At 48.5% G+C, this 19,208-nt stretch overlaps 1 protein-coding gene and 1 long non-coding RNA gene across 4 annotated transcripts in view; one reads left to right on the top strand and one right to left on the bottom strand.

Annotated features, from left to right (window-relative positions):
• The first annotated feature begins 32 nt into the window (after positions 1-32).
• On the top strand, positions 33-4,076 carry LOC111092707. Of its 2 annotated transcripts, XR_005379043.1 has the most exons (4): positions 35-102; positions 371-469; positions 747-833; positions 3,930-4,076. It is a non-coding gene; the product is annotated as an uncharacterized LOC111092707 (long non-coding RNA). The 2 variants fall into 2 exon arrangements; XR_005379044.1 differs by lacking the exon at positions 371-469 and having other exon boundaries at positions 33-102.
• The window catches only part of GOLGA3 (golgin A3), a 42,920-nt gene continuing 26,152 nt past the window's right edge, over positions 2,441-19,208 (bottom strand). For both annotated transcript variants that reach the window (XM_038574606.1, XM_038574607.1), the window contains exons 12-24: positions 18,506-18,583; positions 17,483-17,746; positions 17,002-17,096; positions 16,107-16,323; positions 13,454-13,597; positions 12,754-12,951; positions 11,886-12,002; positions 9,837-9,976; positions 9,111-9,243; positions 8,764-8,886; positions 7,802-7,966; positions 6,373-6,536; positions 2,441-5,896 (exon numbers count right to left, since the gene is read on the bottom strand). In XM_038574606.1, coding sequence (XP_038430534.1) covers positions 5,677-5,896; positions 6,373-6,536; positions 7,802-7,966; positions 8,764-8,886; positions 9,111-9,243; positions 9,837-9,976; positions 11,886-12,002; positions 12,754-12,951; positions 13,454-13,597; positions 16,107-16,323; positions 17,002-17,096; positions 17,483-17,746; positions 18,506-18,583 — 2,058 coding nt within the window. In that variant the 3' untranslated portion in view covers positions 2,441-5,676. The remainder of the gene's footprint in view (positions 5,897-6,372; positions 6,537-7,801; positions 7,967-8,763; positions 8,887-9,110; positions 9,244-9,836; positions 9,977-11,885; positions 12,003-12,753; positions 12,952-13,453; positions 13,598-16,106; positions 16,324-17,001; positions 17,097-17,482; positions 17,747-18,505; positions 18,584-19,208) is intronic.

Below are 19,208 nucleotides of genomic sequence, written 5' to 3'. Positions count from 1 at the left end.
TCGGCCCCGTGCTCGGCGGCGGCGGCGGCGGCGGCGGCGGTCTGCTGGGAAGCTGGGGGCTCCCGGAGCCGGCGGCGGGGGGCGACGCGGGGAGTCCGAGAAGTGGGACCCGAGGGGCGGGCGAAGCTCCGGGAGGGACGGGGTCCGCAGGGCAGGGTCTTGAAGGCGGGGCGCCCAGGACTCGGGGGGTGGCCGGGGGCGTGCCTGGGACGCTAGGGGTGGAGGGTGGTCCGCAGGCAGGGCCCCTGGGGCGAGGTCCCCACGGCGCGGGCCTGGGGCGGGGTGCACACAGGTACACACGAGTAGATGGTTGCCAGAACTCACCAAACTGGACACTAATCTTAAATATGAATTTTGTGTATATTTAAAGAGGAAGGGTGCCTTGCTAGGATGAAAGGTTGCCGTGTATCCTGAAAACAGACATCTGTCCCCAGCAGCAATGCAGTCCTTTTAGGATTTTACCTACTGGGTGCGCACGCGGGAGGGGGAGAGAATCCCAAGGGGTCCCCCGCAGTGCTGGACCTCAGGACCCTGAGATAGCGACCTGAGCCCAAATCAAAAACGGGCCCATCAACCGCTCCCGCCCCCCCACCTAGGCGCCCCTTGGCCTTTTCACAAATGTGTGCGGTATGGTGGATGAGAGCCCCAGGCTGCGGGCCAGACTCCCTCCGGGTACCCTGTCTGCCCCGCCCCCCCACTCCATCTTTGGGTGGCTACTTGATTGCCCTGTCCTTCCTTTCCCTCAGTGGTGACATGGAGGATCAGAAGCTCCCCTGCTCCCCTTCCAGGCCACAGTTAACATAGGCCAGAGGTTGCTGTGGAGCCACCACAAGGTAGGGCCTAATCAGTGTTACATCTGTTCTGCCCCGTAGTCATGAATTTGTCCTACTAATCACTAATCCCAGTGGTTCAGAGAGAGGGGACTGGGGAGACTGTGAACTTTGGTAGAGGCTGTGCCCACAGCCAGCCATCCTTCTGTCACTCTTTAATGACAGAAGCTCCCAGCTGTCACTGCACATATGCCTGTCTACCTAAAAACCACATCCTGTGGCCCAGTGACTATGTGGCAGCAATGGACAATGGCCTTTGGAGCTGGCAAGATGCACCCTTGAGCGAGTGCACACAACAAACCTTCCAAGGGCTCTCCAGTCCACGTGGGAAATGCAGACAGGAAATCTGGGCCTGGAGCAGCAGTCCTAGGCCACAGGTGGAAATCACAGATTATACCAGGAGATAGAAGGCGTTTTTGTTCTTAGCACCACGAAACTGCCCTGATTGCTCCTGTTTTTATGCTTGGGCTATTATATGAAAGACAACTTCTCTCATTTAAGCTTCCGACCTTTGGGGCCTCTTCTCTTACAACAGATTTACCAGTCTAACCAATATGTTGATCCTAGAGTTTTCTATGGATTCCAACTAACAGTAGTGATCCTGCTATGGCTGGATCCTCCACACCACCATCTAATGTGGGCTACACTTCAAATAAGACTGGGATAATCATGGGGGAAAACCGTTCCAACCTTCAGAAGCCAAGGCTATTACTGACCGCCATTTACCATTGAAGTACAAGTAGATTTCCAACGAAGGAACAGAAATTAGGCGTATAAGAACCAATGGTCTTTTCTGAGAGGAGCAGGTTTGGTCTCATTCCTAACTGGTCTCTCTAATTCCTACCCTAATCCCTAACTCCATTTCTGATCCAGATCATGAGAGGGCCACGGACTGTATCAGTCAATAACAGAGTGAAAAAAATCTAGTTTTCATGTGTCTTGAGTGTCCTTTAACAAAGGAAGGAAAACCTTTTGCAGGGAGCCAGCACCACAAAGGTGGCAGTCAGGAATCTTCACTTAAGCTGTGTAGTGTGTGTTACCTAACCCTTAGCTATGGAAGTTGATAAAGTGGAGTCCTAGGAAAGAAATATAAATCCTGGCACAAAACCACATTCTGTGATCACTAGTTTACTTCTTTTCTGTGCAGTTTTATCATATTGGTCATTAATGAGAATACTTAGCCAAAGGCTTTCCACATCCAGGGAAACTAGGCCATACCATACTACCACTGAGACTGAGAGAAGTATTTATGGTCCAGCTGCCATTGGCTGTGACATTCATGGGGCGAGTGAAGGAGGCAGCACCCCCCAGGACAAGGACTGCCCAGGGACATGCCCACAGCCTCCCTTTCTCTTGGTCTACTCAGCTGGATGTCGCTCCTTTGTACCCACCTGCATGTGGCAGCAGGTGTGGCATGGGTGGCTAAGGCGCTGCCACTCTGCTGCTGCACTCTAAAGGCAGCACAAGTTAGCCCATCTGAATCTTGTAACAGAACAGCAAGATGCTCTTTTAAGACAGGTACTTAAATAATTTATAACAACACAAGATAAAAGTTACTTCCAAATATGGTAAAATATAAGTATTAAAATAAGGCCCCCGATGAAATATGAAAATCTTTAACAAAAAATAGTTTATTGCACAAAATTTAAGGAATTCCCCAGCACACTTAAATTTATAAAAAATCAACATGCTTTTTAAAGTTACAATTCGTTGTGCATGGTGACACCTTTTCCCTAATAGCCCCAACCTGAGGACTCCTTTCATGAGGAAATTTTTAACAGAAATGACTTAACGTAAAGCCACCAAGTTTTCTAGACCCTCTACAAAATTACCCTCAAGGATCCTATTATAACCTGAGACCACCACACAATCAGACTTGCCTGAAACGTGGAGTCAGTGAACTTGAGTAAGGCTCAGGACATCTCACGCATCACAGGGCCCCTGAGGGAGGCTCCAGGACATTTGTCTTTCAGATACACTGGCCCCTTCCACTACTAGAAATCTTTACACAGGACATTTCTATTTAAGAAGTTACTCATAGGAGTAGGAATATATGCCATGGCTTCTGCAGTATCCCTACACCAAGAAAAGTCTTTAAACTGAGAAAGAGCATAATGAATCAAAGAATCTTCCAGCAAGTCCATATGATTACCTGGACCCCAGGGCAGTTTCACATCCTATCAAAATCTTGCCAGTTATACCTTCCAAACAGAACAAAACCATATAAATCCGTAAGATCTGTGGCATCTATTCGATGTGTTCCATGGAAAAATCAGTGATAACCACACTGCAATAAGCTTTTTTTTTGAAACATAAGAAAAACAGAAATGACATTATCAAGGGTCCGAGCCAACATCTTCTGCAGTGGGGACATGACATATAGTATTACATCACACAGGAGGAGTAATATACAGAAACATAATGTAGCAGAAAGCCTGTTCTTACATATACTCCAGACTGGACTGCTGTTTCCTATGAGTAAATTCCAAATTCCTACTTCTGCCCACAACAGAATATTACAAATGATATTCACTGCAGAATGTAGCCCTGGGAGGTAAAAGTGCCAAGCAAGTCCCTTGGAGATTTAAAAAAACAAACAAACAAAAAAAAAACCCTCAACAAATCAGAAGCAGGTGATTTCAAAGTCCAGCTTCCTTCTTCAGATGACTTAAGGTGGCGTCAGCTTGAACAAAAAGGCCCCAAGTCAGGAGCTGCAGGCCACCCAGGACACATTGCAATGGGCGGGGACCGCCAAGAACTCAGACCTAAGGCAGGCTGGGTGCTCACAGAGCTAAAACACGGGGTGACAACAAAGGTGGCACAGGAGATGTCAGGAAAGCAGGGAGTGCTGTTCCTGCAGGCCCTCACACGCACACCCACACACACCCACAGGCACACAAACACACACAAAGGCGCACACAGACACACGTGCACAGGCATACACGTGCACACACACAGCCGCACACGTGCACGAAAAGATGTGCACGCAGGCATGCACACCCATACAGCAGGTAGATAAGACATGTGGGAAACAAAGTGAGGAACAGAAACTTGCTTTCACTTGAGGATGATTCAGAATCTGTTTTACCCCTTCCTAAGGAGAAATGCACAGTGACCGGCTTTCACTGGGAGACCTTCAATGAGCAGCAGCGAGGAAGCAGCCACGGCCTGAGGCTGAGTGTCACGTCTTGGTTTTAAAATTAAAACTGAAGATAAAACACCCAAAATAAATAAGAATGTAAATTATGATTTTTCTTCTCTAATGGTACAAAAACAACTTTGTCAAAAACAATTTCCAACTTTTAAGGTGAAAAATAGGCTATATTTATAATGATGTCTTCAAGTATTATTTCAAAATTAACCCTGTACAAGTGATATACATATTTCAGAAGTTTCAATACTTGCTAGGGAATTTTTTTTTTTAAATAGGAAGCATCTTTGTAGTTAATGCTACTTTATCAATTAACCTTCTAATAGCGTAAGAGAACACAAATAGCTTAAAAATACCAAACCATTTTCTCCACAAAAGAGGCATAAGTAATAAGTCGATACAAGCATACATGGCCTGATCAGCAACACTTCCAACTTCATCTTCAGACCAGCAGATCTGCACCTGGGGGTTTCTCTTCACTAACTCACAACAGTAACTATCAGCTTCCAATTCTTTGCCAAGTAGGGGACAAAGTTACAGACCTCAAGGGTCAGAGCCAGTCAATTACTGCAGATGAGGAAAGGTACACACTCAGAGAGCCTGCTTCCTCCAGGGGAGCTTGGGAGGCCTCTGCCTCCTTCTCACAGAGCTGACCTATCCCTTCTAGAAACCCCTCCAGATGAGAGGTTACAGGAACTTCTGTCACCGCAAAGACTTCAGCATGCCCACACACAGGCCCTGGTGGACGTCTTCATGTGGGCACAGGGGGAAGAGGAGTGGGGGGCAGAAGGGGAGGCCTGGAGAAGCTGTGCTGCCTGGCTTGGAGCCCTGCAGGGAGCCTGGTCCTCTCTCCCCTCCAGTCCTCTGACCCCTCCCCAAGCATCTCACACATCAGGCCAGTGCACAGCAATTGGCAATCAATCGGCAATCGGGGGTCAGCCAAGGTGAGGGACACAGTGCAGGGCCAAGGGTCAAGTGGAGATGGGGGGGCATGCACTCAGGACAAGGCTCTCAAAAATAAAGTGAAACTAAAACAAAGAACCTTTTTGCTGCAAGAATATTTGGTTTTAGAAGGTACAGTAAATAAAATAATTATATTTCTTAAAATATATTTTTCTGACTGACATCCCTAAATCCTACATGTACATTACATCCTGACAGATTTTCAAAAAGCAATCAATAAAAAGACAATTTAAGTCATTCTTAAATAATATGGACATAGACTTTTTAAAGATTAGCTTATGATTTTCTGTATTTATATACATATCCTATAATGAGAGAGCTATTGAAAATAAAATAAAAACCAAAGGTGCAAATAAAGTTTCATTTTGGCAGGGAGGTAAGGCTCTCACTGAATCAGGAAAGAGAAATGGGACCCAGTCATGCAGTTTCCACCGGTGACCACTGGTTGGCGTCACCCTCAGAGCAGCATCTACAATCACTCAACAGACACCTTCTGCAAGTAACCCTTCAGAAACATTCAAAAACTTCTCGCTGAGATCTAAACTAGGATGTCAGCATTTGGTCATTTCATGGGAAAAGCTAGCTGTGATTTGCAAAGGACTATTTCTCTAACCCTTGGCTCTTGTTCTTTTACTTCTTGTAAAGGCAGATGCAAAATTTAAACTTCATCTCTTAGAAAAACACAGAGCAGTCAAATAAATAATATTGATAAAAGAATATTCCTTTGGGTAGTTACAAGCACTCGGAGTGGGGGTGCTCGGTGCTCACTGTTCCAAGCACCTCTCTGGAGACCCTGCACTGACTGTGTTGCTCTGTATCTCCCCTGGGGTTGGCGTGATCTCCCAGGGGAGCAGCGCTGGCGGTGGGATCCCCCTGAGTCCACGAGGACAGTGACTCATGCACTGTGACGGTGTGTGCCTCCATCTGGCGCTGCAAGCTGTCCATCTCCTGCCTAGGTAGACGGGAAGCAAAGGAAGGAAGGAAGGCCAGTCAAATGAGAGCCAAAAATGAGGCTATTACTTCCCCCAAAGACAACTGGTCATCTCCAATATGGAACCTGATAAGCGTGGCCCGGACAGCAGTCTGCTCATGCATCTGCAACCCCTTCGGGGGTGGACATTTGGGAAGCAACACCGATGGGGTCACAGTGTTTATGGGGCTCAGCACTTTTCTCTGCATGTGCAGAGGCCAATAGGCCATATAGGGCATGTACTGCAAACACTGGCCTCTGGCTGGTGGGAGCAAAACCTCATGCTCTGTGGCCCCTAAGGGTCACTTAATGTCTAGGCACCCCTCCCAATAAGAGGGGCCGAGGGCCCAGGGACCCCAGGCACCAAAGACCTGACCAGCCTCTGCGGGGCACATAGAGTTAAACATGCAATCTATTTTTAAAGACCAATGAGACACAACACAGAACGTGGTTCCTACTTCAGCTGCTGGAGACAACTATTGAGGTTCTTGAGAGGTTCCTTGCTCACAGCAGGCGGGGGCCTCAGCAGCTCCTCCAGTAGCGAGGCTGGGACAGGGCAGTCAGGAATCTTCACTGGTGTCACGGGGCCGGAAGAGCTGGTTTCGCCTTTCAGCTCCTTTCTCTGTTTTTAAGAGCACATGGTTAGCCCTCTCAAGTAGAGGCTGACCCCAACCACACCTTCCCCTAATCATGTTCCTAGCTTAGTGGGGTCCCTCCAGGAAGGCATGCACCCCTGCTTCCAGGCTAGCAGAGCTGATAGCTATGGGGTGCAGGGAATGCTGGCTTAGTAGGTAAACTTCTCCCTAACACACATGACCATGCACGACACAATGTGGTGCTGGCTCCTTAGGATAGGTCTAAATCACAAACAAGAACACCCCTGTGGAGGTTTTCCATGGAAGACCGTGGCCTTGATCCCATGTATCCCCAAGAAATTAAGTCAACTTAATTGCCTTTCTAGAACTTCAAACTTTTTCCACAGAAAGGCATACAGTGTTAAATAAACCTCTAAGTCTTAGTGATTTCAGGCAGCCCGGGTGGCTCAACGGTTTAGCGCAAAAGTGCACAGCCTCAAGGAACAGGTGTGTGCCTAACTTCCCTGTGGTTCTAAATTACAACTTCAGAGCCTGTGGGAATGCAATTTTCCAGTGTCTAAAAACTGAGTATGTGTACCCTTGACACCTCAGTTCCCTTTCAGGAATTTATTGTATGAATATTTTTGGTCATGTGTTCTAAAAGCAATGTTATCACAGCATTGGTGACAGTGGGCAGCCGGATGGGCATCCATAGAAGAGTGGACTTGGGGGCAGCTCCGGTGGCTCAGCGGTTTAGTGCCGCCTGCAGCCCAGGGCGTGATCCTGGAGACCCGGGATCGAGTCCCACGTTGGGCTCCCTGCATGGAGCCTGCTTCTCCCTCTGCCTATGTCTCTGCCTCTCTGTCTCTCTCTCTCTGTGCCTCTCATGAATAAATAAATAATAAAATCTTAAAAAAAAAAAAAAAGTCTTAGTGATTTCTTTGCACCTGGAAAATATTTATGTAGACCAAACAGACAAATGAATGCCAGCTACGTAGAGGGTCTGAGTGGGGCTCCCTGGCCCCCTCAGCCCATCTGGCAGCTGCTGGTCTCAACTGGCAATGATGCCCTCACATAATTTATAAGGCATATTACAATAAAATGGTACCTGAATTCATAAAAAGAAGCAAAATGCTCTTGGAAAAGGCACCAAAATATAAAAAGGATTTGGCCTGTTGCCAAGCAGAAGACTCCAGCATCATTTATTTCACATAGTAGTTGCTCAATATTGGCCAAATAGAACTTCATGTCTGAATAACTACAAGGTCTCCCAATACCTGCCCCACCTGACAGGGGCACCCAGACCAAGTACCATCTTGGTTGTGCCACGCCGCAAGTCCAGCCTGAGCTGCTGGTTTTGCTGGAGCAGAGTCTTCATGTTGTTCTTCAGTTCTGACACTTTAGCTTGAAGCATGAATTTATCTTTCTGCGTCAGAGACAGATCTTCCCGTACCATCTCCAACTCAGCTTTCATATTCTAAAGAAAGGGAAGTCATACATTTTTAAAAACTAAGAGATCTTACACATGCTGCTAAGATCTTAGTTTGTATGTCACAAGTCTAAGGAGCTAGAAATTAACACCAACTTTTATATGACGCTGTACGCAGTGCTACTACACCAGCATATTTCCTCCCTGTGGTCTGGGTTGGGCAGCATCCTGCTACAGTAATGTCCTCAACGTTCTTACCCAAATTTCAGAGCCTCTGTTTAGAAACCAGCAATATTCCCATGTCCACTGTCTACAATGGACCCCAAGAGTCACCTGCTTAAATTCCAAGGTCTGCTACTGGAAAAAACCTTGCCACTAGGAAGAAAATATAAATCAATCCTAATTGTTACTCAAGCCAGCCATTCACAAGTAGAAATCCTGGCAAGAGCTCCACTCCCGATCCTTTGCGCAAGTGATCAAGTCTGCACGTAGACTGCTTTGTGGAAAAAAAGTTTATCACAGACTGGTGAACTTTTCACATTTATTTCTCATTATCTGGCTGCATCAGATCCCATTCCTGGTACATTTCATGTAGCTCAGCCCAGAGCATACATTGTGCTGGGGCTTGGCCTCCTTCACCCATGTGACCTGGGCTTCTTTTTGAAACAGATAATTAAAAAAAAAAAAAAAAAAAAAAAGAAACAGATAATGTCTGTGAGATGGTTTGGTAAAGGCATTCAGTTTGTGAATCACTCATGTTACACACTTGGCGTGCTGTGATCATCAACTAACTTGTGAAGTGCCATCAGTGACTTTTTGCCCCAGGGCCTTTACACAGCACATACCTGCAATAACTGCTGTATTCCATCCAGTTCTTTCTTACTCTGCTGTTCAGTCATGTTCAGCTGCTGCTTCAAGGATTGGAGTTCTCTTTCTTTCTGTTCCATCTCCCATTTGAGATTTTCCATCTAGAAAAGGGAGAAAAATCACATGACCAAAAGAACTTTAAAGTGGCTTTCTTGAACTAAAAAATTGCTCTAGCTATATCTCTGCATATTGCTTAACATCATACTTAGAAAAAATAAATATCCCTTTCCAAGCAGACAGAGAATGAAGAACTGCATGTCAATCAGCAGAGTATAGCTCTGTCAGTCCTATTAACTGGAAATGCAAAGTCTCCGCAGCAGGTCACCTCTTGGTTTCCTATAGGCTGCTTATTTAGCTGCTCGTCCAGCTGCTTCTGCAGGAGCTGGAGCTGGGTCCGGGCCTCCGCCAGCTCTGCCTGGAACTGTACTATTTCCTGGGAATGTTTCTCCTCTTGAATCCTAGCATAAAAAACAAGAAAGCATGAAATCACAGCACCCTTACCCCACCACGAAGTGTGCTCAGCTGAACGTTAGCCATCAAGGGCGACAAGAACTCTCATACTGCACACTCTGGGTGGGGACTATTCTAGGAACTCTGTAATACTGTCATTAACGAATCCTCATAAGAGCCCCTGGGAAGGACATTTTGCTAGCCCATTTTATGGATTACAGTGGGGAAAAAAGCTTCCAACACACACCCCTGCACATGCCCAAGTAGAAGCCACCCTAACTGGAGGCTGCAGTGAGCCTTGGTGGTGACCTCTAGGACACACACCCCTCACACAGGCTCTGTTCTTGGGGAGGATGGCAGGCACAGAGTGGGAACAACTATGTCAGGCCAGAAATTTCAGAGTTAAGCTGTGGGCTTCCTGAGACAGGATCTGACGCACTGTCCTTCTTAGATTTGCCTCCAGACCACCTGGAGGTTTGGTAGAACACAAGTGTTCACAATGTGCTGAAGGTACTAACTTGGAAGACACACGGTGACAGCGCTCCCGCCCACCCACACCAGCCCCAGCGGTGACCCAGCCCTCTGCCTGCCCAGCACTCACTGGAGACCCTCGGCCTCAGCCTGCAGCTTCTGAACCAGCTGCTCCTTGGCCTGCAGTTCCTTCTTCACCTCACTCAGCTCCAAGGTGGCGGCCCTGAAGTGGCGGCGGTTATGGCCTGCTTCCGCCTTGGAGGCAGCAACCTGCAAAGACATAGACCAACATCACCAAGGACAAAGGCAGGAACCAGGCAGAACACACCCTACACGATGTCTGCCAGGAGCGCTACCACCAACCCCACCCTCATCTTAGCTGCTCCTGCAGCTGTTTCTTCCAAAACTTTCCAAGCTCCCAGAGGACTGAAGCCCTAACACACGCTTGGCACGCAGGCAAGGTTTTCTTGTTCTAAATGGTCCTTATACTCCTCAAATACTTCTGCAGAGTTCTTGTGAAATCCTGTCATAGTTCATGTTTTGAGGGAGGATGATAGACCCTCCATCATACCAAGTAACGGCAGTAAAGCTACTGACTACTCCCATTTAGGACACCAAAGATTTCTTATGGTGAACAATAGTTTCTCTCAAGGTTTCTGAGATCAGCAAGTTCTCAAATATAACAAAATCTTCCAATTTCCTTCTCAATAACTTAGTTTTCTTGCCTAATCGCACAAGCATTTAACTTTTTAAAGTTTAATGAAAATATTAATAACATGATAATTGGATATAGAAAAAAACTCTTAAAAGGAAACAAAGCTCCAAAAGATGATGTTAACAGTGGTTTATCACTGGGTGCAAATTCAAGATGATCTGTACTTCAATCTTTATGACTTTCTTTTCTTTTTTTTACTTTTTACTAGCACGTACTATTCATACAATCAAGAGTCGGACGCTTAACTAACTAAGCCACCCAAGTGCCCCACAGTAGCATATTCTTAACGGACCTTAAAACTGTTCTTCTTTAAAAGATTATTTTACTGTCTTACCTCAAAAGAAAATATTTCTATCTCTATTTTATCATCACAGAAAAATTTTTAATTAAAAATAATTTTTTTTAAAGATTTTATTTACTTATTCACGAGAGACACAGAAAGAGGCAGAGACACAGGCAAAGGGAGAAGAAGGCTCCACGCAGGGAGCCCGATGTGGGACTTGATTCCGGGACTCCAAGATCACGCCCAGGACCAAAGGGAAGTATCCCCACAGAAAAATTTTTAAAGGATGTGGCAAAACCCATGCACATGTACTCCTGAATGTGTGCACACACTAGACACATTCTGAACATCTCTTCTGTGCCAGGCACTGGGACATGAGGGTCAATGAAGCTTCTGTTCCAGCCATGGAGCTTCTGTTCTAATGATGAATGACAGACAGGGCACCATGGTAGGGATACCTAGGGGCAGCAGTCTATTCTAGCTCACAGGGGCATCCAGGTAGGCCTCTCTGCTGAAGACTCACCTGATGCACCAATGAACACCTGAGGACAGAAAGGAGCCAGCCAGGAAAGGCAAAAGGTCCACACAATCTTCTTTCTCAATTGTTCTTTTTAACACTAATGGAGTCATATATTGTTCTCACAGAGTTTGCTTTTTCAACTCAACTCTACAAATGGGACATTTTTCCCAGCAAATATGTCTCTACAGGGCTCTGTGCATGCATCTTAGGTCCCTATGGTTATATCTGGGTTAATCCAAATCCACTCTTCTTTTTTTTTTTTTAATTTTATTTTATTTACTCATGAGATACACAGAGCGAGAGAGAAAGAGGCAGAGACACAGGCAGAGGGAGAAGCAGGCTCCATACAGGGAGCCCAACGTGGGACTCGATCCCGGGTCTCCAGGATCACGTCCTGGGCTGCAGGCGGCACTAAACTGCTGAGCCACCAGAGCTGCCCCCAAGTCCACTCTTCTATGGATGCCCATCCGGCTGCCCACTGTCACCAATGCTGTGATAACATTGCTTTTAGAACACATGACCAAAAATATTCATACAATAAATTCCTGAAAGGGAACTGAGGTGTCAAGGGTACACATACTCAGTTTTTAGACACTGGAAAATTGCATTCCCACAGGCTCTGAAGTTGTAATTTAGAACCACAGGGAAGTTAGGCACACACCTGTTCCTTGAGGCTGTGCACTTTTGCCTTTTCTCGCTCCAATGCAGCTTGTAAGGTGTGGACGAGCTGCTTCGTCTGGCGGTCCTCCTCCTCTTTCCGCTGCAAGACTGCCTGTACCTATGGCACATTGCCCCAGTGTAAGCGAGGAAAGGCTCAAAGTTCCAAGGTCTGTGGAGCCCCAGGAGAAAGCAGGGCCACTCTGCCAGTGTCACATGGGGAACCATGTGGCAGCACAGTGGCACACAACTTCATGATGCATCACCAGCAGGTGCACAAGATCACAGTAAATTCACATGGCCGTGTTCAAGCACAGAGCAAGGAACCCAGAATATGCCTGTACTCGAGGCTTATAAACACAAGTACTCCCATGCTGAGGCAGGAAATGCAGCTGTGAAGCCACCAGGTATGGCAGGGGTGGGAATCAAGGCCAACGAAAAGCTTATAAGTTCTCTACTGGCTGGATAATTTGAGGTGGGGGCTGGATTGGGCTGCTGACCACTCCTGGAACATGGCCCTGAAGCACCAGGCCTCCTCCCTGATCTTCAGGGAGGCTGCAGAGCCTGAGGAGCTGAGAACAGGGTCTAGAGAACAAGCCTCGCCAGGGTTCGAATCCCAGCTCTGAATCACATAGGGAAGAGAGCCCCTTAGGAACAGCAGGGCCACTGCGAGCAGGAGGACAGAGCACAGTGCCTCCACATGGCAGAGCTGCAAGGTGGACCTCACACTTCACCGGACCCTCCATGTCTCTGGGATGGGGTAGCACTCTCCCTGCAGGTGGTTGGGACAATTGCATGGGGCAACATGAGCCAGACTGAAAGCCACCTGTCCTATAGCAAACCCCCATCTTCCACGAAAGGGGTTTGAATACCTGGAGGTTCAGCTGAACCAGGTCCGCCTCCCTCTTGGCTAAAGCTGTTTCTAAGATGCTGTTGTGTTCCCTCAAAGCCGCGTTGGACTGCCCCAGGCCTGTAAGCTTCCCTCTTTCATGCTCTAACTCAAGGGCCAACTTCTTATTCAACTCCTCAAGGTGCTTTATCTTCCTCCTAAAGCCTCTGGATTCTTGAAGCTGAAACAGATGAAAGTTGCTGTGAATTTACATAATGACCTGTTCTGGCCTCCCCCATGCCAGAAACACAAGGAACCCTAGGTAGCCACAACAGACCACCCCAGAACTGCAGCAGAGGGAGCGCAGCCCCAATCCCTGCAGCCACCAGCTTTCTCCCGGGGAGTCTGGGACCCAGTTGAGAGCCCCCAGTGACATCACCAGCTGCCACGTGTAGCATCACCTGAAGCCACAGCCTCTTTGCAAGAATAGGTTTTCTCATTATGTGCAACTAGAGCATTCTGACCAGGGGCGTTTTAACTCTAATACTTTGACAGCCAGCACCTGGAGAGAGCACGGGGGAGCCTCGAAGTTGAGGGGGGTGTCAAGGACCCCGACAAGCGGACAGTGCACAGAAACATCATGCAGCTGTGAGCCACAGGCCAGGTTCTGCCTCTCTCTGCACTTGACAGCCACCTGGGGGCAGAGAGGCCCGCCCACTGTGTGAATACAAAGCTCAGCCTACCTCATCTTCCAGCTCCAGCACCTTCTCCCGGTGTTCCTCAAGCTCCTGGCTGGTCAGTGTGATGATCTCCTGCAGCTCCTTCTCCAGCATCGTCTTACTGTGGCTGACAGCCTGCAGCTCTGCCTCCAGAGCCTGGATTCTCTCCTAACAGCCAGGACAGTAGGTAGATTTGGTCATGGCTTTCAATATGCAGAGTGACAAGCACTCACCTCCCTCCCTCCAGGGCTGCATAGTATCCACCATATCAGCCTGCTGACCACTCAACAGGCGATGTGCTTCTTACAGTACTTCCCTCCCCTATAGGACTGGCTAACTACCCTAGCCTGTATGCTTTAGTAACTCACAAAGTAACTATTCCAGTTAAATGTTTTGAAAATACAGAAAAACTCAGACTTAGAAATAAGAATGACGGGGATCCCTGGGTGGCGCAGTGGTTTGGCTCCTGCCTTTGGCCCAGGGCACGATCCTGGAGACCCTGGATTGAATCCCACGTCAGGCTCCCGGTGCATGGAGCCTGCTTCTCCCTCTGCCTATGTCTCTGCCTCTCTCTCTCTCTCTCTGTATGACTATCATTCATAAATAGATAGATAGATAGATAGATAGATAGATAGATAGATAGATAGATAGACAAATAAATAAATAAATAAATGAAAAAGAAATAAGAATGACAAATTACTACTTTGGCCAACAGGCTGCACCAGATACAGTATAATATCACATGTGCATGTTCATGCTCACGCTCACCGCTGTGGTGCAGATAGTACTCCAATCACTTCGTGTGTTTCTTCACTTAGCTATTCTTTTTTTTTTGTTTTTTCAAGATTTTTTACTTATTTATTCATGAGAGACACAGAGAGAGAGAGGAAGAGGCAGAGACACAGGCAGAGGGAGAAGCAGGCTCCAGGCAGGGAGCCTGATGTGGGACTCGATCCCCGGTCTCCAGGATCAGACTCTGGGCTGAAGGCAACGCTAAACCACTGAGCCACCCAGGCTGCCCTTCACTTAGCTATTCTAAAAAAGGAAGTTCTACTATCTACTCCATTTTCACCTTGTTTTCCTGAGGATCAAGAAGGTTAAGTAAGCTGCCTCAGGCCCCATTTTACAAGTGGTGAAGCACAGAGCAAACCAGGATTTTGGGCCCCAGGCTGCCACATAGGGAACAGCAGGCTCTACGTAGCATTTACAACCTACCCAATACTGTATAATCCAAAGAATTACGAACAACCAGAGAAATATTTTTAGGATGAAGAGAATTGCAACTTAACAAATTTTCCCTCTCCCACTATTTTATAAAATAATCAGCTAAAAACAGTATTTAATTTACTTAATTTGGTAAGGAAACAACATGCTATGATGGATTCCCATTCAAATTCTTACATGGAGAGATCAAAACAAACTTCATTTAAGAAGAAACATAATCGCTGCATATAGGTGAAACATTAGATAGGAATAAACAAAAACCAAAATAACGTAGCAGATAAAACTTGACACTAGCCCAAGCCTGCAGGTATGGGACACCCAGGACAGCTTCCAACTCAGTGACACGGGGACACTCAGGGAATTTTGACAGCCATCATTATGGAAGTAAAGATGCCCGGAAAGCCCAGAGCCCCCGCCCTGCTGGCCCCATCCTCCATCCTCCTCCAGGATGACAGCTGCCCATTTATCCTAAAAAAGAATCCAGACCAAAAGACTTCTGCCTCATGATGTAACAGCAAGAAGAGCAGTGCCTATTCTAGTCTCAGGGTTTGCAGTCATCTCCGTCCCACTCCGGCACACACCGACCTTCCCCAATCGGCTCCTGTCAGCAGGACCACCTATAACCACCTCCAACCTGGACACATAGCGCTGCCCCCTCTGCTGGCCCCGGCCTGCCCACCAGCTCACAGTTTTCCCTCCTCAGTGACCACATGCTGTCAGGGACCTGTCCCATTGGCCACACTGCAGTCTTCACATGGTCCTATCAACTCTCAGCTACTGCAGGAAAGCCCATGTGGTCTCCCTGCCCCAGCCTCCCATGGCCCCAGCTGTGCTCAACCACTGCCTCTTAATGTCCCACCATAGAAGAGTGAGATCTCATTCCATCCCATGCCAGCCCCTGCTTGAAGCCTCAACCCTGGCCCACCTGCACACACCTCCACCTTCCGCCAGGACCCCATCTGGCCCACCATGGCCCCTAGCTGCACAGCACAAGGCCTCATGCATGCCCTACAAGGAGCATTCGCCTGTGGAGATGCACCCCACGTACTCTAATGCTTCCTATCTATTCAAGACCACTTCAAAGAGCTTTTCTGGACTCTCCAAATACCCCCCTGGAACTCCCAACATAGGCACTCAGGCTGCTCAGAACATTTTATCGACTCAGGAAATCCCTCCTCAGACGCTGAGGGGATATGGAGAAGGCCAGGAATGGGCAGGGGGGCTAAGGGAGGAGGCTGCGCTGTGCCTTGCGCAGGTGTGCAGGGGTTCATCGAGAGTGTCTGTGCAGCATTCAAGTCCCTGGGTCACACCACTAGCACACAATACTTTACAGAAATGCTGCCTACCCAGTCCTGCCCCAGGTCTCCAGAGAGCGAACATCTGTCACACATAGAGTCCCCATTACTGAGTCTGCAAAACAGGCAGCCTGGCCAGGAACAGACAGGTTACCCACGTGCAGAAGGATGTTGCTGCCACCGCCAGCCACCTGGGCTCTCAGCTGGCTCAGCTCTGACTCTGCCGACTCCTTGGCTGCGAGGGCCTCCTGCAGGCGGCGGCTAAGAATGCCCACAGCGTTCTCATAAGCCTTATGCTTGGTCTTCATCTCCTTCTGAGCACTGCTCAGGTCTGAGCCCAGCCGCTTCATCCTCTGCTTCTGCTCTGTGATGGCCCTAGGGTGTGGCAGGCAAGACAGAGGAGTCTGAACTCACTTCCAACAAGATGCCCCAGCATCAGCACTGAGGAAGGGCCTTCCTTGCCCACCCCCAGCTCTGCCCTGGGGAGCTGCTGCACCTTCCAGATCCAATCGCCCAGATGGGGTCGGCGTCGGCTGCCCCCACAGAGCCCGGTACTGAGCCTACTTCTGCCCTGCTCCCTTCTCAGAGCTGCTTAAAGGATCTCGTACAAACAGAGATATCCCTCCAAATGCTTCTAGCACTCTTCTTGAACAGCAGTAATAATCTCAACAACTCAGCTCACAAGTAATCTCCAGCTGACGAAAGCAAAGAAGTGCAGGACACAAGATCTACTGTGAAGGTTCAAGGCCCCAAAAGGCTACCTGGCATATCAGCTCTGCTTGGGGGAGAATGTGGCAATGCACTCACGTGCGTGTACACACACACACACACACACACACACACACACGGCAGCCAGCAAACCTCAATGGGATCCACTCCCAGCCTTGACTTTGGAAGCAGACTTCCTTAGCCTCCCATAAGTAGATCCTGTGTTCCTGCTCCCCAGATGGTGTTCAGGGTACCCCTGGCCCTCTGCTGCTGCACATCCCCAACAGAGCTCGAGGCCACCCACGCCCACCCCTCCCACCCGCACACACCTCAAGGTCCACTTACTTGGTAGCTTCCTGCTGTAGCTCCTCAATCTGCTTCTTGAGCACCTGGTTGGCCTCCGTAAGAGCAACCACCTGCTCTTTATCAAACTGCAAAGACTTCAGAAGGGAAGATAAAGTGAGGACAGCAAAGCCCTCCCTCCACAGCCTGATCCTCAGGACTGTGGCTAAACGGTGCCATTTCAGGGTAACCCTTGAGCACAACGGCTCTGGAGATGACCCTGACAGAGATGTCTGCCCTCTGGACAAGCCATCACTTTAGAGGCCCCAAGTGCTGTAGGGACACCCGGGAAAGGCTCTGGCTGCAGCTGCGCCCACCATCCCTGAGGGACACCCTGGGCCCCTCCCAGCACCCGCTGGGTGAACAGCTGACGGCCCCAGCCTCATGCCACTTCCAGAGAGGAACTTGTTCTAGGCTGTCCTCCCCGCCCTCAGCACAATAGCTAGGCACACTTGGCCAAATCTCAGTCAAACACATCTCAGACCTGCAAGTGTGTCTCCATCTCGTTGCGCTCCCTCTGTACCACCTGGAGGTGGCCTTCCAGGTCCACCATCTGCTGACGGATGTGGGACACCTCTTTCTGCAAGCGCACATGTTCCACCTCCGTGGACTTCTTCTCCCCTTGAAGTTTAATTAACTCTTGCCTCAGCTCCTTCAGCTCGGAGTCAAGCCTCTTCTTCGTGGCCTTCAGCTCACCAATGAGCTGGTCTTTGGAGGTGGCATCCCGCCGATAGGCCTCCACCATCACCTGGCCAACAATACACAAGCTGTAGCCAACAGAAGTGCAGGCTCCCAGAAGCTCAGTGGCTTCAACAAAAGTGCTTGCCACTTATCTGTGGCCTAATGGATTTTGGACTACAGATAACCTATTTCACCAAGTCCAGGATACCATCAATGGAGGCACTTGGCAAGTCTTGGTGATGCACACTGTATCTATCACCTGGCGGCCTCACCTTCCCTGGCAGGTGCACTGCCGGCTGCTGCTGGGTCCTCCCCCGCTGGTATCCCAGCAACAAAATCCAGCACCACTTCTAACTCTCCCTCAGGTCAAGCTTCCTCAAAACCATGGCATTGGCCATTTTGTGTTCATTCCCTCCAACAGCCAGCGCCAGTTTCTCTAACATAAAATGTGCATCCCTGCCCTCTGCATGAACCAGAACTCACCTCAACACCAGATCAGGGTATAATTTTTCAAAGATACATGAACAGAAGTCAGTCTGTATAGTAGCCCGGCACACACTCTCTGACATGACAAAAGGGCAGGATCCACAACACAGATGCCAACCCTACTCTGAAACTGCATCCTCACTTGAGACCTTAAAACGGGGGTGGTGGGGTGATGAGAGCAGAGCTGAGATCAGCGCCTTTAAAAAAACACTGATGGGGTCTAATTGTTGCTTCCCTCTTGACCAGTTTTGTTCTAGAGAAATTATTAAACTACACAGGATTTTTTTTTCACACTTGCCGCACAGAAAGAAAACCAACACTTTTTTTTTTTTTTTTTTACCTTTTGTTGAAGAAACTGTTCCTTTATTTTCTGTATCTGCTTTTTCAGAGTGGCGGCCTCTTGCTGCAAGTGCTCCACCTACAAAGGACAGACAAGCACAGACACTACACTGAGGCAGCTTGTGCCCAGGCTGAGGCTGACCCTGAGTCAGAACCACCTTCAGGCTTGTAAAGACATGGAGGCCGGCCACCACTGCTGCCTCTCTATTTTTAGGGTCATCGTCTCAGCCACAGTGTAGATACCAGAGACTCCACAACACAGGCAAGACTTCAGTGGGAAAGAGTGCCCCAAACCCCATGTCCCAGCGTTTTTCAGGGGTCAGTGGGTGTCCCTCTTACTGAGTCAAGAGGAAGACCAAATTCAGCTTCATTCAGGGGGTCCCTACAATCCCCCTAAACGACACCCCCACTGCTTCAAGACTTTCCTTTGTGTCCTGAGAAGCAACTGGCCCCAGGGCAGTGTTTGCAAAGGAAACACAGGCTCCCCGTACTTTAATTCCCAGAGAAAAATCTGCTGTTGATTTCCTTGTCCTTGATGCTCAGGGAGGGGGATCTAGAGGCAAATGGTTCCTTGACACTAACTTCACTGCCCGCATCCTGTTTGTTAACGTTTGCCTACATCAGGTCATGTCATGCTGTTAGCGTAACAGCTCCCAGGAGTGTATGCTAGCTCACGTCCGTACATGCCTGGACACTCTGCTATC

This window comes from Canis lupus, chromosome 26, assembly GCF_011100685.1.
Source record: "Canis lupus familiaris isolate Mischka breed German Shepherd chromosome 26, alternate assembly UU_Cfam_GSD_1.0, whole genome shotgun sequence".
NCBI lineage: Eukaryota > Metazoa > Chordata > Mammalia > Carnivora > Canidae > Canis > Canis lupus.
This window is presented reverse-complemented; position numbering and strand designations above follow the sequence as displayed.